Here is a 22,474-nt window from a genome sequence, read left to right on the forward strand (position 1 = left end):
TTTGAGCAGCTTCCATCATGAGTTATGCGTAAATGAAGCTAAAGGGTAAATGCATTTTTTCTCAATACCATGGTGCGAGGGCTGTCCGTTTGATTTCACAATTCTTTTTTAACTCTAATTCACTTAATTTCACTTATCTTCAATTTAATAATATAATTATTACTTTTCTTTTTATTTCAATTTTTTTAACTGTTCACTGTTCAATTCAATTTTTAATACTAAATTCTCTCAACTATTCATTACTTTTTTCACAATTCAATAATATAATCATTATTTTCTCTCAACTATTCATTACTTTTTTCACACTTTTTCTCATAATTCAATAACACGGTCATTATAAATCAATTAAAATCAAAATTCAACTTTACTCAACACTAAAATCAAATGCATTATTGCTATAAAAATTTTGGTTGGATGAATTTTGTCGATAGAAGTTTCCAAAAAATCATTTCACTAAATTCAGGTAAAATAGCAACCATATTAATGGATAGAGTGGGGGAGTGTTCATGATAAAAGTGGATGATATTAATGGGACCTTTGGTTAAATGATGATGACAAATGGTGGGGCATGCCATTGATGATCTTGTCCCTCTCTCAAAACAAAATTACATGGAATTGAATTTGCACCTCAAAGAATTGCACGAGTAATTTTCATTTGAATTTGTCGTCACATAAGAATATAGGATTTTTTAAAAAAAAAAATAGTTTGCGTTTGATTTCGAAATAGAGTTATTACTCTAATTCACGGGACAAAGACAAAATAATTAGGAAAATTTATTATTAAAAAAATATTATAATAATTGTTAAGAAAAAGTAAATTATAGAATTTACTACAAAATTAAAGAAAAAGATAAAATAAATAAATAATTAAGAGAATTAAAAATTAAAAATTAATTATAATAATGATTAAACAAGTATTTAAAATAAATTATTATTAAATTGGAGAAAAAATAAAAAATAATTATTGTATTGTATTGTTAAATTGAGAGAATAATATAATAGTATGGAGTAGAGTTAAGTACAATTATTATTTTAAAATCAAACACAGTCATCTTTCACGAAATATCTCGTCTCCTATTTGCTCGCGAGAAGAGAATTGTGTGATCATCTCTTACAAATCCATGATTCTAATACATAGCCAATTAAAGAAGTATCGCAAAATTTATTTCTGAGAAATATGTGTTTTTTCTATTTTTCTTACTTTCCAATGGGGTCTATGGATAAAGCTTATCCCATCTCGACTTGATGTTTTGTGATTTATACAATTTTATATAAATTATTATATAAAAGTAAGTTGTTTTGATTAAAAGTGAGTTCATATTCCTGCTGAGAGACATCGGATCTAGTGACGGTTAAAATAGTGTAAAATATGAGTTTGTGTACATTGATTATAAAAAATGCTCCTGCTTTTCATTAAATTAATTAATTAAATTACGTGCCATTATATAAAATATAAAATTTCTAATTAGTCTTCACTATATATATTAATATTAAAGCTCACCGGTACCCCTACCCTTCAAACCTCACAAATCTTTCAACCAAAAAAAAAAAAGAACCACAAATCCCGGGGAAGCAAACGAAAATTGGAGAGCAAGAAATCTCAACTTGTACATTACAAAATGCTTTAAAAATTAAATACTAAAAATATAAGATCCCACACCTATTAATGAGACCATAACTTACTGACTCGATGAATACTCGTCTAGTGTCATTTTAGCTTTGACTACAAGATACTTACGGGCCGTTTGGATTCAGAGTTAAAGTTACTTTGATTTTGATTTTGATTTTGATCGTGGAAAAAGACAAATGAGATGTAGTTATAAATTTGACTTGGGAAACGTGTGTTTTTGTTGTGTAGTGTGTTGAGTTAAAGTTAAAGTTAAAGTTAAAATCAAATTTCGAGAAAACAAACGGGGTATAGTTTATTGTAGATAAAGTATACTTATATGAAGTACAGTTTGTAATAAGAATGTAATAGTTAGTTATGTATATATGCATATGATTAATGTACTGCCCGATATGTACTCAAATAATTTGCTTTCCTTTTTATATAGTTAAACAATTATATGCCGAGATCGATCTTTCGCAGGCGATGGTCGGATATGATGGGAAGTAATAATCTTGCACTAACTACTTTGATTGAAAATAAATAGAGGCATTATTATTAAGTGCACAGAACAATACTCTTAAGTGGCACTCTCTCCTCCTCTGAAAGCGAAACACAATTTTAGCCCTACTACAAGCATTTAATGGGAGGGATCCATATGCTGTATAAATCATGTCGCGGCTCATTCTAAATCATGTGAAAAAAAACTTGATTAAAATGTGCTCATGTGAAATTACTACTTCAAATTTATTTATTTATGTATTTATTTAATTATGTTTATTGATGGGTTTTAGTTGATTTGGACCTAAGATTTCAAGCCCGGCCCATGTTCTCTTCCTGTAGGCTGTAGTTGGGCCTCCAGGAGAGTTAGGGTCTGTAAATGGATCGGGCCATGACCCACCACCTGGTCTTTAAGTTGAAACTTCGGGATTTTGTTTTTTGTTTTTATTTTTTTGAACCTGTTATTCGGAATCCCAATTGAACCATGACTAATTCAGCTGATTCGGATTGGCCCACCAAAGGATAAAATTCTCCCATCAAATTAAATGTTCGGTATTTAATTTGAGTCAACTTGTATGATAAAACTCAAAGTAAATTGATTTAACTTAATAAGTCCAAAAACCTCTTGAGGTAAGTAAAATCTAACTTATTTTATGAGAAGATTTTAAATGGTCTTACCTCACAATAGTGTGACAAGATTGTTTCAATTAAGAAGATGATTATTTAAGTAGTTAGAACTCGTTCTTTTGTTTATTACAATCAAGTTGGCGTTTAATCATGCCATTTGTCAAGACAGGATTTGCGACAAGTTTGTGTATTTTTCTACCTAACTAATAATTTCTCAGCTAGTGGGTCATCTTAAAAATTTTGCACCAATGCCAAAGAAAATCCAATGTACTCCTCTACAGGCAAGGGAAGAGGGAGAGAGAGAGAGAGAGAGAGAGACAGAGAGAAGACTGGGGAGGGGGCTATAGTAACCCCAACAATAGTCACCATTGCCACGGACAAAGTAGCCGGCAAGCTCAGTGTTGCACGTCAGTGATGGCCGGGGTCAGAGCCAGAAAATGATATCAGGGACAAAACAAAAATGGACGTTTATATGAAACTATAGTTAACGTATAATAATGTTTCTTTTATTATCGGTTTCTCTGTACGAGTCTGTATCTAATTCATGGAGGAAATTAAGATAAATTTGTATAAATTAATGACACAAAGATTAAGGGGGACTCTCAAACAAGAAAGAGGTTATCTATTGCTTGTCATGGCTATGAATGTTATGCTCATTTTAATTTCTTCATCGTGATTTTCTTCTCTCATAGTGTTTTGCTTTTAAGAACAAGATCCTTCCAACTTAAAGTGGAAATCCGGTTTTGGTATTCTTACTATTACGTAGATCTGATTTCTGAATCTTTACAAATTATAATATATATATATATATATATTAAAACTATCAAAATTTTCTTTGGCTTACTTAAATTTAAGTTTATTTCAATACATGAATTCATTCCTATAGAGACATCAATTGAGATGAAAAACTCCGTCTCTGCATAATATAGAGACAGATTTTTCTATCTCAGAGAGTTCGTCTCAAAAAACCTCATTGCAAAATAATGAGACGAAAATTTTCGCCTCATCCTTAATTGAGACGGAATTTTCCGTCTCAATATGATAAATGGAATAAACCGCCTCAATTTCCGTCTCACGATTGAGACAGAAAGAGAGGCGAAGCTTTTCGTCCATTAGAGAGGGAAATTTTTTTCTCTCTCTCTCTATCTCAATCCTTGAGACCCAAACCTGTCGAAAAATGTAAAAAGAAAAAAAATTATTAGTTCGGTCAAGTCTGAAGGAAGCACGAGTTTTTGTGCGCCCACCACCTATACAAAGGGTGCAATGCACCCCAATCCGTCTCAACCTGATAGATGGAATAAATTGTCTCAATTTTCATTTGACAATTGAGACAGAAAAAGAAATGGAGCTTTCCTTCTCTACGTTAGAGAGGAAAATTTTCATTTTTCTCTCTATCTCAATCCTTGAGACTGAAACCCATCGAAAAATGTAAAAAGAAAAAAAATTACTAGTAACTAAGGTTTTCACTCTAGCGCATGCATGCTACTATCTAGGCTACTCTCATTTATTATTACATTTTAACATTTTATTATATTTATTATTATACATCTATAGATTTTCATTTTAAAACTAATATTTATTTTTTTATTATTTATTTGTTAAATATCTACACTCTTATTGTAATTTGCATATTTTTTCTACTACTATTCATCTTTTGTATGTTTTATTACTCTATTTACAGAACTTTTAATGTACAATCAATATTCATCTCTTTTATTTTAATAATTTTTTAAACTTTTATATTGACTCTTTTTATAATTTATATTCATGTATCGAGCTATTTGTGTTCTCATTTACACGCAATATCAAAACTAATATGAGCAATTAATAACTTACTCAATGCATTTAATATACGAGAGATCAAATTATTTAATTTTCTAAGTGTGAAATCATAGAGGACTTTTGGATTTTATAGAAGGTGAAGAATCCTAGAGGACTTTTGGGTTTTATAGAAGGTGAAGAAGAAGGTCCCGAATGAAAAAAGAGAAAAAAAAGGAGAAATAAATATTTTATAAAAAGTATCTGAATCCAGAGATAGAAATTTTGTCTTATGTGGATAGAAATGAGAATTTGAAAAATACATTTTCGTCTCATTATTAAAAGATGAAAATTTTCGTCTTCTGATCCATCTCAAAAAAAGAGATGGAGTTCTACATCTTATTTTCCGTCTCTTTGATGATAGACAGAATTTTCTATCTCAGTTTGCAAATTTCCGTCTCAACATTGAGACAAACTCATTTTGTCTCAAAAATTTATTTCTATAGAAGTGACGAATTTTGAGATGGAAAGTGTCGTCTCCATATTAAGATATTATATTATTCGTCTCCTAATCCGTTTCAAATAATGAGACGAAGATTTCCGTCCTCTTTTCCATCTATCACCGAATGGACGAAATTTTGCTAAATTTTCAATATGTACGTCTCAAAATTTTGTCTCTATAAGACATTATTCGTTAGTGTTTCTCATAAATTTTTGAGAAGATAATTTATTCTTGAAATTGGATTACTTATTTTTAATTTTTGAAATTTCTAAAATATATAATCTTCTTTTTCAATTAAGAGAGGTAATTTAACTAGATTTTAGGGAAAAAATTGGGGCAAATCAAATATATCTCACTGGGGCTCTTTTTTTTTTGTTGCACCTGATTCTGTGGAAGGTCTTTTTTTTTTGGGCGAAAAGCTAGGGGTCATTTACTTTAAACAGTTTGATCATATGATATTTTAGGGGAATCTACGATAAATATGGGATAATATCTAGAATTTTAATACTATTATATACATAAACAAGGAAATTTTGAGAATCTAACGGGCCAATTGCCCCCATGATGACTTGTGGCCCCGCCCCTGGTGATGGCTGAGTTGGGTTCCCTTAAACAAGTCACTACCCATGAGTCACATCATCTGTGGCGAGGGTGGGTGGTGACAAGCTACCCTGCGAAGATCTCACACCATGCTTGTTGAAGACCTCATGTGGCCATAGTGTTTGCCGACAACCTCATGTGCACCACTGAGATCTCCCCTTTCCTTTCTTTGAAAATGAAAGGAGTGAGAATGAATCTCAGTGATGAGTGCTCGTTGGCCACCATGCACTGCTTAGGAGAGGTTGTTGGCGACTGCGCTGGCAGCGGTGGTGGCCAATCGACGAGCCAGCACCACCCCTAGTTCTTTGACATTTTAGTTCTTTTTTTATTTCAAAATAAAATGTAAAAATTTTAGGTTAGAAGTGAAAATTAGTAAAATTTTAGGGTGTCAATAAAATAGATTGAAAGTTTTCTTGTTTGAATAATTTACTAAACTTTTACTTAATAGTTTAACACTTATTCATTTAAATACTTAAAAATTTATAAGTTTTAGATTTTCGACACTTAATTTAAGTCCCAACAAATACATACTTATTCTCAAACTCTCATTACTCTCACAAAAAACCCTCACTACTTCCATAATATAACCACCATGAACCATCGTGAGCTCTCATCCTTACTAATTGCTACTCTCGTGGAGAATCAAAGTCAAGGCATGTTAGGAAAAATCAACGGGCCTACTTCGGACTTAGGCCCATTCGCAACTCAAAAGCTTAAACCAATAAATTATTGGACCATTATCTCTTATAAACCTATGGATTTCCTCTCAACTTTTTCCATGTAAAACTATCTCCAACACCTACACTCACCATTCTCCATATAGGAGAGAAACTGTCACAACAATTTTCCCCCTTCTCGACTACGTGGAGGACTTCGAGCTAGGCTTCCACTTCCAGACTTGGATACCAATTATTAGGCCATTTACTAGCCACAAGTTCCACACTCGGGCCTTGGTGTGGTGTGGGTTTCTACGCATAGCATGTGCACTTCCCCAGGATTGTTACCCTGAGCTTTGATACCATTTGTTAGGAAAAATCAATTGGCCTACTTTGGACTTGGGCCCATCCGCAACTCAAAAGCTTAAGTCAATCAATTGCTAAACCATTGTCTCTTATAAACCTATGGATTTTCTCTCAACTTTTTCCATGTAAGACTATCTCTAACACCTACACTCACCATTCTCCATATAGGAGAGAAACCGTCCCAATAAGACACTCATCTACCGAAGGGGACAATAATAGGAACCGAGACTAAAAATCTCAAGTCACAAAAGAATAAGGGTTGTAGTCAGCTTATAAAAATTATTTCTTCAAAAAAAAAAACTATCGCCCATAACCACTGAAGCTCGGCCACCATTGCAGTTGTCATTGCCCTTCAACACTCCAATCGGAACCTCAGACTGACCTTTGTTAGTCAGTCTCGTCGTGGCGAGGCCAATCTGGCACTAGCTTGGCCAAATTTCACCTCTCCAAACCTACTCACTACACAGCCCATGGCGAGCTTCGCTGCAAGCCCGTGTGAGTTGGTGCGGAGTTGGGAGCTCAAGTGAGCTCTTTTCCCGGGATTGTCGGAGCCCACTGTGAGCCTTGTATGGAATTGGGGATGAGTCGGGATTCCAATTCTAACCTCAAAGTGCAACCGGACATGGGCTTTAATATTCTGTAGATTTGTTGTGGGTTTCCGCCCGACCAAACAACCCGTGAGTGTAACATAGAAGTGTTAAAAGATCAGGGTGTATGTTGGAAAAGTAAAATCTTTGGGGTGCAAAATAGTAAGAAGCAAACTTGAGGATGAAAAATCTAATTAATACGAGAAACTTCTGCTGGAATGTCCGCGTTGCAGAGCTTTTAAGAGAACAGCAAAAGCAACCTCGACCTCAGAGACGACGGAGACGACGAAGGAGAAGGAAGATCGCCTGAATTTCCCTCCCGAGAGGCCGAAAGCTCCGTCGGCCTCACTTCATAGGCGCTCTCCTGCCAGATTGATGCTCAATTTTGAGCAGTAGGAGGCCACCATCATGTCCTCCGCCGTCGAAGACCAGTTCGCTTCCATCACCGTAAGTGAGAAGTCCCGTTCGCATTCCCACGCTTCGAACGGCTCGCCGAACCGTGACGCCGGTGAGATTGTGGAAGAGAGGGCCGCTGCATGGAGGAGCGAGGCGGAGGGGCATCCGGTCCCTAGTAGCAGCGGGTACTCCGGCGAGATTGGAGAGGACGATATACGGGAAGCGAGGAACGCTGGTGGTCAAGTTGATGGAGTCTCTGGATCCGGTTTGCAGGGAAAGCGGCGCCTTGATGAGGTAAAGCGACTGCCGGCCGTTTCTGTCTGGTGGCGCTGGAATTTCAATTCTTTGTGATGTGAACGAAGCTGCAATCTGCATTAGAATTGAATATAATTCATCTGAGCAGATGAGGAGGATGAGGGATTTTTAGGAATAGCCTGCGCCTACTATACCTTTGTGGTTTACCATTGTTCTTTTGTCATCTGAGCTGCTTATAGAATGGTAGGGTCTCCAAAACGATGGGAAGATAATGAATGAGAGGCTTGTTAGATGTTGGCTGAACTTGTCAGAACTGTTTATCAAGCATGATCTTCATGAAGGGGAAGATAATGAATTTTAAGATATGAAGTATATGGTTTGATATTGCATATTCGTGGAGGGAAAAACTGAATGGATGTAAGTGGGGCGCTGCCAGTAATTTATCAAGCGTGATCTTAATCACACTGGTTCAAAGTTTCATATGTTTATACGATATAAAGGTCTTGATTTTAGTAGTTCCAAAATCTGATATTGAGAGTGATTACATGTTTTAGGTGAGATAAATGAAGTTGCAGCTGTGCGAGTTTGCATTAGGCTAACGTTTCGATGATCTAGCCGTCTTTCTCTCCTGACATGCCAAGGATAATAAATTAGTTCACATCAATGCCATTCTTTGTTTAGTAACTGTGCATGAAGTCATCAGATTAGGTTTCTGTGTTTCATTATTAAGATAAGATGCCTGCGGTTTAATACCCTGTTTGGTTCATAAATGAAGTGCAGGACGATGCTTCTGTTTCGTGGAGAAAAAGGAAGAAGCATTTCTTTATATTGAGTCATTCTGGCAAACCAATTTACTCGAGGTCTGACTGGTGCCTAGTATTTCCATCATCATGCTGTGGTCTGTCTTTATTCATCTGATAAAATCTGATGTCCAAAGGCCATCTTTCACATCTCTAGATATGGAGATGAATACAGGCTGGCAGGATTTTCTGCGACGCTACAGGCCATAATTTCCTTTGTAGAGAATGGGTAAGGCATCTCTTATTGTGGTTTTTATGGACAGTTCCTGCAGGAATAAGTTTTAATCGTGCAGAATTAAATTTTCATCAACTTGTAAAAGGAGACTCAGCTTTCGTCATTAATCTTTTTTCAGGGGTGATCGTCTCAAGTTTGTTAGGGCAGGAAAACACCAGGTATATCTTGTGCTTGAATTGTCGCCATATTGTTCTAGTTTAAGATTATGTTGGTATAAGGGGATCCTTTTTTCTTTTTCCTGTTGCTTGTAAAAGTTTTCTCATTTCCTCTTTCATTCTGTATCATAATTATATCAGTGACATCATTCTTTGCCTGTAAATTTAAAATTAAATAATGTTTTCATGCTTGATGTGGGTTTCTTGAGGATGACATTATTATTGGGAGGTTTAATATGACGTAACAATGCATTGTTTTGGCGCATTGCAGCGAGGTGAATACCTATGCTTGCTTGCTTGTCTAGAATCACACAATTTTTGTCTTGTCAACTTCATTGAAACTTGTATAAGAGGGTCTTAAGTGAATCAAACATTTTTTCTCTCTCTGTAGGGTATATCGTAAAATGGAGACTGCTATCTGTTAAATCTGGATTGGTATTTGGTTCTGTATTCAGGTAGTTTTTCTTGTCAAGGGGCCGATCTATTTAGTCTGCATCAGTTGCACTGAAGAGCCTTATGACGCACTCGGAATGCAATTGGAGCTCATCTATGGTCAGGTAGCATGATAACCCCTCTTCTCCTTCTCACTTCCCATAAATGTACTAGCCCATCCTTTTTTCTTGCAGAGGAACATAATTCAAATGGAATAATTATCTGTGGTAGACCCCCCTGTACTAATCATTTGGCTGTCTATGATTGGATGCAGATGATTCTTATTCTAACAAAGTCTGTAAACAGATGCTTTGAGAGAAACCCAAAGTTTGACATGACGCCATTGCTGGGAGGGACAGATATTGTCTTCTCTTCCCTTATCCATTCTTTTAGCTGGTACGTTGCTTTCTCCTATAATGTTTGGAAAATCACTCTCTGTGCTCACTATCCTGCGTCTTCCTTATAAGTTCCTCTGAGCCGTCTACTGTGATGCACATGTTGGAGGTTGTTGTTACACAGCGGCTATAGATTTTGACTACTTACTGATGGTTTAGGAACCCAGCCACATTTCTTCATGCATATACTTGCCTTCCACTTGCTTATTCGACAAGGCAGGCTGCAGGTGCTGTGCTCCAAGACGTGGCTGATTCTGGTGTCCTATTTGCTATACTTATGTGTAAGCACAAGGTTAGAGGTCCCTTCATTCTTTTCTATCTGTAGATTAGAAACATCAGAAGAAGTCGTTCTCTGTTTCAAAATAACTATTACCTGTGGCATCTTATCTGGTTAAGCTTACTGCAGGTTGTCAGTATTGTTGGTGCTCAAAAGGCATCCCTACATCCTGATGACATGTTGCTACTTGCAAATTTTGTCATGGCATCAGAATCATTTAGGCAAGTAAATTTGCCTACTCCAGTACATATCTTTTACCATCAGCGAGACATATTTATATAGCTAAACTATGTTATACAATACACCTTCTTTTATGGAGTATTCATGAACTTTGGCAATTCCAGTTCAGCCTTTACCCTCCTGGGTTTGTCATCTTACTTCAGGTTATGTTCCTGTGCAGGACATCCGAGTCTTTTTCACCGATTTGTCTGCCGAGATATAATCCTATGGCATTTTTGTATGCATATGTACATTATCTTGACGTGAGTGATATCTCATTCAAATCTCAATGATGTTGTTGTTGCTCATAGCAGCTAAATAATTTGTGCGGAATTATATTTTGTTGCAGGTGGACACATACTTGATGTTGCTCACTACAAGTTCAGATTCCTTCTATCACCTGAAGGATTGCAGGTAAAGTTTCACCTTGTTATGAGTGCGTGTGTTGGCTTTTAGATGGATTAACTTTTTCCCTGTGGACAGCATTTGAAGTTACCTTAGTGTGAGTTATTGTATCCATCATTCTACTAAACATTTGGTTCCTTGCTAGGATTCGCATAGAAGTGTCTCTGCTCAAATCGAATGTTCTTAGTGAAATTCAAAGATCCATGCTGGATGGTGGACTGAGAGTTGAGGATGTGCCAATGGATCCATTACCTCACCGTGGATCTTTGCTCTCCCATTTAGGTCGACAGAAACCACATATGCAGGACAGTCCTAAGGAAGCTTCTTTGGGTATTGGTGGTCCAGCTGGACTCTGGCATTTTTTGTACCGAAGTATATACATGGACCAGTATGTAGCTTCAGAATTTTCACCTCCAATCGACAGTCCCCGACAGCAGAAAAGGTAAGAGAGGCATTCAAGGAGCAATATTTTTTGTCGTTTGCTTTCCTTTCTGATCCATCGACCTTCCACTGCAGTCAATTGATGATCAGGCACCTAAATTTTCAGGTTATATAGGGCCTACCAGAACATGTATGCTTCCATGCATGCCCAAGATATTGGACCCCACAAAACTCAGTTCAGAAGAGATGAAAGTTATGGTGAGGATTAAGGTTTTCATTTTAGTTTCCAAGTATTTGATGTGATATATCGGGATAACCATTTTAACAAAAATTTCTCGTCTCTGTCTTGCAGCCTTACTTTGCTGGGTTACTCAAGATTTTGAATTCTATGCGGCTTTTGATCCACTGGCAGACAAGGTTTGTTTCCACTATTTTATTGATTTCTGTGTATGGTAGTGATAAACACACTTCAATACCACAATTTTTTGTTTCAGTTAATAATTATTATTGTAAATGCAATACCCCTACTGAATTTGGCATTCTTCAGAATTTTCATTGATATCACATATTTATTTGGCAACCAAGTATGCAGGAGTTTATTATTCAGTGGATAAAACTTCCTTATCAACCCCTGCTGAATTAATGAATTGAGCAAGAGACGCTAGGCATTCCAAATGCCTTTAGTATAGTCGATTTCCTCCGTTTCTCTCTAAGTTGCTTGTTTGGGTGAATTGGGGATTGAATTTTTTTTTTCCCTCCTTTTTTTTGCAGGCATTGGCAATAAAGGTTTGCAATCAGGTTTGCCAATGGGTGAAAGACCTCGAAAACGAGATCTTTCTGCTGGGAGCCAGCCCGTTCTCATGGTGAAACTCATCTTCTGTATAAACCGGCATGGAGAGTCTCAATTTCTCGAGAAATCCGGTCATCTAGTTCTTCTATTCAGGAGCAGTTCATACATCCATATCATCAGTTCAATCATGATAGGAAAGCATGGTATTAATTAATGCTTAGAATTATTAGTTGCATGTTCTTTTCTGAGCTTTTTTTTGGGTAAGGAATGTATAATGTATGTAGTCATACTCGATACATACTTGTCAGTGATGCAAATTGTCACAAGCATCGAATGGATTTAGTTTGGCTGCCATTTTGCACGAATCAAGTCGATTTGTTCATTTTCTACGTTTTCCTCCGATGACACTCTTTCTTGGCCTGCTTTCTAACGTATTATTATTCCCAGACTACTTCCCGATATTGCCAGAGACAAAGCAAGTGATTTGTTTTTACGTCTCTTTCCATCTCTCGGGATCTTGTCTCCTCCTTATCTTTGGGTTAATTCAAAACATGTGATTTTGCTTAGTCGTGAGACCTATCGCATCAATTTGGCAGTAGATTACTTTTTGTCCGAAGTCATGTTTGATACGAGAGTACAAAAATAGAAGGTGGTGGAATGGTCGTCGTCGCATAAGCAAGGTAGTTGATCTATCTTATGTGATAGTTCCTTTTTCTCCTTATATACTCTCTTGCTGTACCAAAACACTGTCCAAAATGTTGTGGGATAATTAGGTTGTGTTTGGTTTTAGAGTTGAGTTTTGATTTTAATTGATTTGTAACGATTATGTTGTTGAATTATAAGAAAAAGTGTGAAAAAATAATAGTTGAAAGAAAGTAATGATTGTGTTGTTGAATTGTGAAAAAAAAAAGAATAATTAAAAGAATTTAGTATTAAAAATTAAATTAAATGATTAAAAGATTGAAAAAAATGAAAAATAATAATTGTATTGTTAAATTGAAAATGAGTTGAATTAAGCGAAATAGAGTTAAAAAAAAATTTAAAACCAAAATAAAGCCATATTTTCTACCAGCACATGACCCTTAAATGCGCACAACCAGAACGTATAATTTTCTTCGTTTGGTCTACACGGTATCTGATTTTCTCCAATTTGCATTATTTTATGTCCTTTCTTTTATCTCTTCCGATTTACTGTAATTTCTTTGACCGGCCAATTTGAAACAAAATACTACGATGTCATATCATTAAATTAATGACGGTTATTTCTTCATTAATTTGTCATTTGTCAAAATCCAACAGCGAGATTAGGCCAAAGCAATTATATATGCAGATGATGGTTGAAAATAGTCTCACTTGCCGAGTCAGCCAGCAGTATTCTAGCATGTCGAACTCATCTGCAGTTCCCTTTTCGCGATCGGGACAGGATGCTTCAGCGATCGCAGTATCATATATATGATCGAGAGCGGTGTTTCTATCTTTTTAATTAATTTTTAGTCCCTATTATGAGGGCACATGTTTGCACCTAACCTTTATGCAAGAGCGACATGGGTTTGGTCTAAGTTGGGAAGACATCTCAATAAATAGTTTTCTTTTTTTGTCTTTGTAATTCATCACCTAATTTTTTTTGTTTTCAAGACTATGACATGCTTTTATACGTTTATATTTAGAGCTGGTGGCCTCGCATTTAATGGTTGCGTGTATTTATTTTTTCACAAGGGAAGTTGGAATCAAATTAAAATTCAAATATAATTACGAAAAATATAAACTATGTACTTAATAGTGGACATTGTTAATTGCTACTTAAATGAAGATGCAATAGTCGAGGTGATAAGGCCATTATTCAACTCCCCCATTAATGAAAATATAAATGTTAAAGATCACAATAATGTTTGAACGATGAATGAAGTAAAGATTCAGAGAATAAATCATATAAAAGTTGCTGTGGTGATTAAATAGAAAATATTTATATATGGAGTCACGGTGAAATCATTCTGAAGAATATTTCACATTAGATCAATTGTATCTTAGGTACGAATGAACTTACAAGTCTCGTAAACTTACAGAATATTCAAGAGGATCGTGGATTGTCCGGTTAAAATCCGATACCCTTCATTAAGAAAAAAAGAAAAAAAAAATCCAGAAATAAAGAAATAATTCAGGAAATTTAAAAAGAAATCGTGAGGAACACATGGAAATTCTGCAATATTAGTATGTAGCAAAAAGGAATTATCGTAATTACAACGCTGGATTAATTTCTCCATTTGAATATTACAAGCCCAATAAATTGAGGTATCGCTAGCTAGTGTAACTTGACGCCCTGACCTTAATCGTTTATACTTGTAGTTTCGTCACCACAAGCTTCGATTGATATTCAGTTAGCGTACGTCAAAGGTGATCGGCCGACCACCCCAGCCCGACTTTTTGTAGCTCAAAGACCATCCTTGTCACCGATAGTGACATGCCAACAACGGTTTTGCTAAGCAAGTATATGAGATAGATACAAATTTAATGTGCAGATGGAACTATAAATATATAAGATTAACGGTCATATATATATTTATCCATACTAAGAATTTGGTATTATGATAGTTACTTTAATGTAATTTTACCGAATTATTCTCAATAATTTTTAACTATATCAAAATAAATAAATAAATAACCTATCAAATGTAAAAACAAAATATTAAGGATAATTACCGTGTCTAACTCCTCACAAATTGCTCTCCCTTTCGCACGCATCACACTTCCCCTTTCACTCTTCGTCTTTCTCCTCCTCTCTCATCTCTCCTCTTTCCTTTGGTTCTCTGTCCCTCACTATTTGTTTTTCATTTTAATATAATTTTCTTTTTTTTTCCTTGAAATATTTTAATATAGCTTTCAATTAACTTATACACCGTGCGTAGTGCGGGTGTAAATTCTATACGTTTTTAATGCTATGGTTTCGTTGGACGATACGATTTGAAAGGAGAGATGTAAAAAGTTGGTGGACACACCCAAATGAAATGAACCACTATCGTAGTTGCATTTTAATGTTACCCTAATGAACAATCACCCAATAAAACAATTTCTTTTTTTTTAATTATTTTTTACCATATATGTTTGTTAACGTCCAAATTATTAGTTCCTCTATTACTTGCGCTCAATAATTTATTCATAATAGTTTTTATTATTTGAGATAATTCTCGTTTGAATATTAACTTCCCATCGTCATAAAGTTTATTTTTTCTTTTTTGAAAGTCTTTGGTTCATTGTCACTTCTGTTAAATCATCCTCCATGTCTGGTGGTTTTATAATATTTTACTAGTGGGAAAAGATGAAAAAATAAAGGAATGTATTACAGAAGGAAAAACATTTTTTTAGAAAGAAAATTTATATTTATATTATTATATAAAGTCAGAGGTGAGGGTAGTTGGTCTCACTTTCTATTCCGATTTTTACCCTTCTAACTTCGCAATAGCACAAGTGCAGATAGTTGCGTAGTTTAGGCGTGGAGTAATTCCTACAAACAGTTCCCATAACCACCTCTTAATGCTTAATTTTTTTCAAAGAAAAGAAATAAATTATAGCGCGTATATCTTTGCCCATAACTAAGGCGCAAACCAAAATGAAGAAAATTTACAGTATTTTTCCCGTTAATTGTCTCATTATTCACGTTAACAAAATTTACTCATTTAAAAAAATTTTAATTTGGCCGCGCATAACACGGGTGCATTCACTATGGTCTATGGTTTAAGCTGGGGGACCTTTGCTTGACATGTGTATACATAGTTTAAGAACTATATACTATGCAGTTCCCTTTTTTTTCTTCAAAAACTTACACATGTTATTTTTGTTTATTTTTTTTATCTTCATATAAGTCATCCTAACGTTCCAAGTACTTTTTCTTTTAAGAATTTCCTTGACTCCATTAGCATGAGAAAAAAAATATTTTAATATTTTGCTCAACAATTTATATTAGTTTATATACAAGTATAATCTACAAGAATTTAAATGTTATATATTTTTATTCAATATATTTAATTTATTCAATGCCATTTAATTCTTAAGTACCCTAATATAGTTTACCATATATGTTTGTTAACGTCCAAATTATTAGTTCCTCTATTACTTGTGCTCAATAATTTATTCATAATAGTTTTTATTGTTTGAGATAATTGTCGTCCGGATAATGACTTCCCATTGTCACAAAGTGTTTTTTCTTTTTTTGAAAGTCTTTGGTTCTTTGTCACTGCTGTTAAATCATCCTCCATGTCCGGTGGTTTTATAATGTTTTACTAGTGGGAAAAGATGGAAAAATAAAGGAATATATTAGATAAGGAAAAACATTATTTTAGAAAAAAAATTATATTTATATTATTATATACAGTCAGAGATGAGGGTGGTTAGTCTCACTTCCCTTCTCTCTTCAAAAACTCGCCCATGTTATTTTTTATCTTCATGTACGTCATCCTAACGTTCCAAGTACCTTTTCTTTTCAAGAATTTCCCATGACTCCATTAGCATGAGAAAAAAATTATTTTAATATTTTGCTCGACAATTTATATTAGTTCATATAGAAGTATAATCTACAAGAATTTAAATGTTATATATTTTGATTCAATATTTTTAATTTATTCAATGCCACTTAATTCTTAAGTACCCTAATATAATTCACAGACTTGATAATTCGAATTACGGAGAAATATTAATTTTGATCGTATTAAGAATAGTCATATATTTAAAGAAGTTAAATTATTGGGAAAGAAAGAAGTCGAATCGGTTTCAATTTTTAATATATTTGTATGAGTTTGAAATATAAAATTTTTAGTGTGAATTTTGGTATCCAAAAATCGAATAGGTCTCGATCACTTCAGTTCGAGCCGGATCAGTCCACTAAGAAAGTAAAATTCTCTCAATATAAATTTTTTCCATTTATAAAATTCGAAGTCTACTGTAATTAAAAATTCATCATGAAAATAATTCGACGACCGAGATATTTTTCTTCCTAAATAATATAAAACAAAAAGGCAATATGGAAGGGGAAATCTAGAAGAGAAGAAGATCACATCCTCGGCTCTCCATGCAATGCAGCCTAACAACGTTCAGTTGACTCCCCCCCGACTAAAATATTAAATTTGAAATTTTAATAAATAATCGCATTAAATAAAAATAAATAGTACATCAAATAATCATAAAAAATAATTAAAAACAAAAACAAAAATTAATTACTCGTCCCCCTCACCACATACGGACATTTTACTCTTCTGAGTCTTCTCCCTTCTTCCTCTCTCTCTCTCTCTCTCTCTACCTCTCCTTCTCTGTACAGAGCAAAACCCTAAAGCGACCGCCATCTCGCCGAGGGACGCCATTCTCCGGCGGAGCCATTAGCCGCCTCTGCAGGCCAGCCTCCGACCACTGCCTCCGTCGATTTGCATTGGAGGAAGCAGAGCCGCCTTGACCGAGTGTATTGGATAGAGAGAGAGAGAGAGGAGGGGGGAGAGCTAGAGAGAGAAAGTGGAGAGCGTGCGAGATGTACAAGAACCAGCTGCAAGAGCTGGCGCAGAGGAGCTGCTTCAACCTCCCCTCGTACACGTGCCTCAGGGAAGGTCCCGACCACGCGCCTCGCTTCAAGGCCGCCGTCAACTTCAATGGCGAGATCTTTGAGAGCCCTCAGTACTGCTCCACGCTCCGCCAGGCCGAGCACTCCGCCGCTGAGGTCGCCCTCAACTCCCTCTCGAGCCGCGGCCCCTCTCACTCCCTCGCCGCCCGTATCCTGGTGAGTCTAGGGTTTCCCCCTCGCTGTTGTTCGTCGCTTTCACGGTTTTCTCGTCCCTGAGCTGATGATCGGTATAGTTTGCTATGTAACTCTGCTGATCGGCGCATTGGTAACGTCTTCATGGCTTAATTGCCCCATTTTGAGCTTCTCCACCTCCATTGCACTCGCTGCTGCTTTCTCTTACCACTGACTTTTCAGTCGGACAAACTAAGTGTTGCGCTGAGGAATCAGTCGAAAAGTGAAATTTGGGACTTTTATGGTGTGATATCTTCAGTATGTGAGATTTGGACGGCTTTTAGGTCAATTGATCTTTAGACCATAAAAGCTGCACGTGAATATTGCATCCCATTCATCGTTTTCCTGCATTACTGTGTTGGGTTGCTGCAGCGGACGTCCCATTTTCAACGTTTAATAACTCGTGCTTTTCAGAAACTAATCAAGACTGCGAAAACAGTTTTCGGAATGGAAATTGCAATGTTTTTCTGATGGAATTCGATAAGCCCATGAAACAATCATATGCCCCTTCTTTCTCAATGATTGCCGGGCAGAGGGCAGATGCCTTCATTCATGTGATGTCTAACTGCCGCAGAAGTCAGCATTTTATATTTACATTTTCACTCTCCTGGAGAAGTCGAAAGACCATCACCTGTTGCTTTTTGCTCACACATAGTCAGTGTTTTCCTTTCTTCAAACTGAATTCCCCTTCATTTCTTGGCTTAGCTTTGGCTGAACCGTTGACTTAACATGGATGGTTTGCTGATTATGGAGATACACTTTGGCTGCGCCTAGTGCTTGGCTGTGGTCACTGCATGTCGCAGGGAAAATTATGTTATGTAAGTTGGATTAGGAAATGTGTAGATTGAATCGCACAAAGAGATGAATTCCCAAAGCGTCATGTTGATTGAATGCAGGGTATCTATGAACTGCAGCAGAATAACTACTTCATTTCTTTTAACTCCCAAAGCGATTGGTGTCAGAACAGGACATTATCAAAAGGGATGAACTTCTGTATTTTTTCCTAAAATATGTCGTCTTGGTTTAGAACTTAATATTGAAAGGTCCCAACTTTCTTTTCTGTTAGTTAATTTGGGATCTGGGATGTGCCTTTTGTGCTTTGAGTGGTGATTGGCCAGTGAATACTCTATCCAAACATGATCTTTTTTAAAATGATTGAACATCTGGTTTCGTTTTCCCTTGTTCGTCTAGGTATTGTTTTTTATACAGCACCTACTATAGGTAGTATCTCGGTTCCCATTTAACTTTTTGTGGTTTCTTATCATAATGAGCTGACTAGAGGTTCCAAATGACCTGTGAAGCATGCTGTTTGTAATTATATGCCACTTTACTTGCTTTGTTTAGTGAGAAAATGTAGTGTCTTATGTCCTGTCATCATGTTCTTGAGAATGTGCTGAAAATATAAATTGCTATGGCATGACTGGGGTACTTTCTCATTACAATTTTTTCTTCATCTCTTAGGATGAGACAGGTGTGTACAAGAACCTATTGCAGGAAATTGCACAAAGAGTTGGAGCCCCATTGCCACAGTATACAACATACAGATCGGGTCTTGGCCACCTGCCTGTTTTCACAGGGACGGTAGAATTGGCTGGAATCACATTCACAGGAGAGCCTGCCAAGAATAAGAAGCAGGCAGAAAAGAATGCAGCTATGGCTGCATGGTCATCTCTAAAGCAATGCAAGTCTCTTCCCAGTTTCTTCTTATCTAATTGATTTGCTAGAATAGAATAAAGTCATGTCTCATACAATAGCGGATGCTGAGGTACTACTAGCCTCAGTTTTCGTTTTGCAATGAACTTGGAGTGAATCATCAGTCACAGAGTAGAAATATATAGTCCTTCTCCGGAAATAATACATAACCAATGATACCTGCAACAGAGATCATCTTTAGAGGACCTCATATGCCAAATTATGAATTTGTCCCACAAAGTTTTGTCCTGGTAACTGCAGGATCATGCATTTTGTAGTCAGCTGTCTTCTTACTCTAGAGGAAGTAATCCCAACTGCTAATCGTTGTAGGTCCCATATAGATTGTGATGGGACCTACATCAATCCAAATCTGGAATTTGTTTGTCCAGGATTTTTTACTACTGCCTTGTATTGAATTAGTTGGAATATTTCTCAGTCTTTCCTCGTGAATACTGACGAACAGGAGCTGATCGACTCGTAATTTTCAATTTTTCTTTTGAGGCCTATGTTAGGCTTCTTTGTTAGTTTATATACCATCGTTTGATATCTTGGTGTTCATTTTTTGCCTTTTTAAATCTATAAGTTAGCAGCATCATTGGGTTGTTTCAGTAATGTTTGTAAATCTAGCTCTTTTCCAGGATATCTTTTCTTGAGGCTTTTTAATAACATAATTTACTCTTTCTTTGGCAGTGGCAAAAGAAGCAGCAGGTTCCTCTGAACCAGAGAATAATGACGAACTGGAGCAGATAACAATAGCCCGAGCCTTACTACATTACCGTCTGAAGGAGAAGCTAGCCATGGCGAACTCTCCAGATGGCTCCTTACCGTTTCAGAAGAAGTTTCCAACTCAAATCCCAAGACCCACCAGCCCGCAGCCTCCACCAATGACCACATCGAAGATCCTTCCTTTAATCTGCCCAAAGACAGTTCCTCGTAATAATAGACCTTCATCTTCTCTCGCAAATGATAACTTAGTTCCAACCTCACAAACTCCTGCCTTAGAAACACGCGGAACTGGGGCCCGACCACATAAGTTCCCTGCGCCTGGAGCAGCACCTTACGTCCCCATTAGGCAAATGAGGTCCAATTGCAGAGGCATGGCTCCCCCGGTGACGATGAGAACTGCCGTTCCTGTATTCTCTGCCCCACCCCGCCTGCCGTCACCACAATCAAGGCTGCCCACTCCAATGCAAGCCTCCCCTGTTCACATTGCGCCGCCTGTCTGTATTAGACCAGTTGTTCCAGTATTTGCAGCTCCCCCTGCCCAAAAAGATCTTCCACCAGTTCAGAAGGAGGAAGCTCGGGCAGTTCCTTGCCCAGCAGTACTAAATCAGCCCATCAACGACGTAGACAAGGGCATTGCAGCAAAAGAAAATTTGCAAGAATCCGAGGCAGCACAGATTTTGCATCAGCTTAAGATATGATGGTACCGTACTTTCCGGGAGTATACTAGTTCTGTAGGGAACAATCCTAGTCCTCATAAGGGCTCATGTTGTCTTAGGCTTGTTTTGGTTAATGCGAGTGCCCAGTTCATCATCGTCCTCAATATCTCTCTTTTTTGTTTCCCCTTCTTAATATATATCTTTCATCAGTTTCCCTATCTTTTGTATTTTAAAAAGGTGTAGTTATATCGCAGGTTAAGTTAGCTTCAACTGTTGAGACTTTGTGATTTGATACAGTTGAGATACCTTTACTTGCAATGTTGCGAGACAGTGGTTTGTCCCGATCCTTGGTCGGTTAATTTATATCACATCTACTAGGCCTGGATCATGTGTTTTATATGTGCGTTCTGAGTAAGAGCTTCATATGTGTGTTAATATGTATTCTGAGGAAATAAAATTTGTCCGAGTAGTATAAATGTATCGACTTTGAAACTTGAAGGCATTCAATTACTTGAAGTTCGGCGATTGGTAAATTGGATTTGGATGGAAATAGGAATGACTCTGGAGCAGGAGATTTTGTCATTGCAGTTGCTGAGGATGTCGTTGTTGGAGGAAACTTTAGAGCATGATTTGCAGCTCGAAGACCGACTCCTTGTTGTTTCAGTCTGTTAGGATTCATTGTGAACCTTCACGTTCGTTTGGTGGTTTGGTCATGGCCCATTGGGAGGGAAGACATCTTGGTCTTGCTATGGTGGTTTGGTCATGGCCCATTGGGAGGGAAGACATCTTGGTCTTGCTATGGAAAGACTTGCATCGTTATTTCATTAGTTTTTCCAAAGGCTTGATTGTCATATTATTATTAGTTGTGATCGCACCGTGATTTGCACTTACACATGCATGATGGGTAGACCGCGATCGCAGAAAACTGGAAACTGGTATCGGCATGAATGGCGTCTTGTCTCGTGCACATTATGTCCCTCTGCCTAGCAATCGAACCGGCCTAACGGGAAGATGAACAGGAGCAATTGACCCAATGGATCGTCCGTGAAAGCGTAGAAAGGACAATGTAAGGTAGAGGTTTGTCTGTCCTTGACGATGGTCGGATAGAGAGAGCTAAAATCCGGAGAAAAGGGGTCAGAGAAAGGTCATGTCATGCAGGCAATATACAAATGATTGTGCTCCATTATTCCACGACACAACTATTGTGTTTTATGCCCGTTTCTCAACCCCCGTAGGCCCTCCACAATTTCACCTCACTCCATCCCCGGCCTGCCCATCTAATCACGTCACTTCTTCCCTCTCAACTAATCGCTCGATTCAAAAACTTACATCAGATTAGGAAATAATTTCGGGTTTCGCCGTCGGTCTCGAGATTTCAACGGGAGGAGCGTTGAATCGAGAACGGGACGAGACGTGATCGAGGGCGGCATGGTGGGGGGAGGGGACCACTATAGAACTTGAAATGAGATATAGATGAGGACGACGGGGATTTTGATAGGGGCAAGAGCCCTAACCGCCATGAAAAGGAACAGTGGCTTCTTTTTATCCATTTGTGGGTTAAAAGGTTATAATGGTGAAAACAACAGGGCATGGGAGGGAGGGGATGGTAGTGAGAGAGGTAAAGAGGAGAAAAAAGAAAAGTGAAAATGATGATGAATAAAGGAGGGAGTGTTTGTGAGGATACTAC

At 36.9% G+C, this 22,474-nt stretch overlaps 2 protein-coding genes across 3 annotated transcripts; both read left to right on the forward strand.

Annotated features, from left to right (window-relative positions):
- The first annotated feature begins 7,432 nt into the window (after positions 1–7,432).
- Positions 7,433–12,332, forward strand: LOC116201462 (vacuolar fusion protein MON1 homolog). 2 transcript variants are annotated; one of them, XM_031532708.1, is made up of 14 exons: positions 7,433–7,893; positions 8,635–8,714; positions 8,812–8,883; positions 9,008–9,047; positions 9,500–9,601; positions 9,751–9,872; positions 10,031–10,163; positions 10,278–10,369; positions 10,549–10,630; positions 10,717–10,781; positions 10,918–11,214; positions 11,320–11,411; positions 11,506–11,570; positions 11,925–12,332. In XM_031532708.1, the coding sequence occupies exons 1-14, from the start codon at positions 7,612–7,614 to the stop codon at positions 12,018–12,020; spliced, it is 1,620 nt and encodes a 539-aa protein (XP_031388568.1). In that variant the 5' UTR covers positions 7,433–7,611; the 3' UTR covers positions 12,021–12,332. The 2 variants fall into 2 exon arrangements, with proteins under 2 accessions (XP_031388568.1, XP_031388569.1); XM_031532709.1 differs by having other exon boundaries at positions 10,092–10,152.
- Positions 12,333–17,171: 4,839 nt separating this feature from the next.
- On the forward strand, positions 17,172–21,186 carry LOC116200531 (double-stranded RNA-binding protein 2-like). Its single transcript, XM_031531376.1, has 3 exons — positions 17,172–17,698; positions 19,175–19,394; positions 20,096–21,186. Exons 1-3 carry the CDS (start codon positions 17,453–17,455, stop codon positions 20,827–20,829), a joined length of 1,200 nt encoding a protein of 399 aa, XP_031387236.1. The 5' UTR covers positions 17,172–17,452; the 3' UTR covers positions 20,830–21,186.
- Positions 21,187–22,474: the final 1,288 nt, after the last annotated feature.

This window comes from Punica granatum, chromosome 3 (genome assembly GCF_007655135.1).
Source record: "Punica granatum isolate Tunisia-2019 chromosome 3, ASM765513v2, whole genome shotgun sequence".
In the NCBI taxonomy this organism is placed as follows: Eukaryota; Viridiplantae; Streptophyta; class Magnoliopsida; order Myrtales; family Lythraceae; genus Punica; species Punica granatum.

Coding starts and splice junctions, on each gene's coding strand:
- LOC116201462 (XM_031532708.1), top strand. CDS start 7,612: ATGTCCTCCGCCGTCGAAGACCAGTTCGCTTCCATCACCGTAAGTGAG. Junction 8,884..9,007: donor ATTTCCTTTGTAGAGAATGG/GTAAGGCATCTC, acceptor ATCTTTTTTCAG/GGGTGATCGTCTCAAGTTTG. Junction 11,412..11,505: donor CAGAAGAGATGAAAGTTATG/GTGAGGATTAAG, acceptor TCTGTCTTGCAG/CCTTACTTTGCTGGGTTACT.
- LOC116200531 (XM_031531376.1), top strand. CDS start 17,453: ATGTACAAGAACCAGCTGCAAGAGCTGGCGCAGAGGAGCTGCTTCAAC. Junction 17,699..19,174: donor CCCTCGCCGCCCGTATCCTG/GTGAGTCTAGGG, acceptor TTCATCTCTTAG/GATGAGACAGGTGTGTACAA. Junction 19,395..20,095: donor ATGGTCATCTCTAAAGCAAT/GCAAGTCTCTTC, acceptor TTTCTTTGGCAG/TGGCAAAAGAAGCAGCAGGT.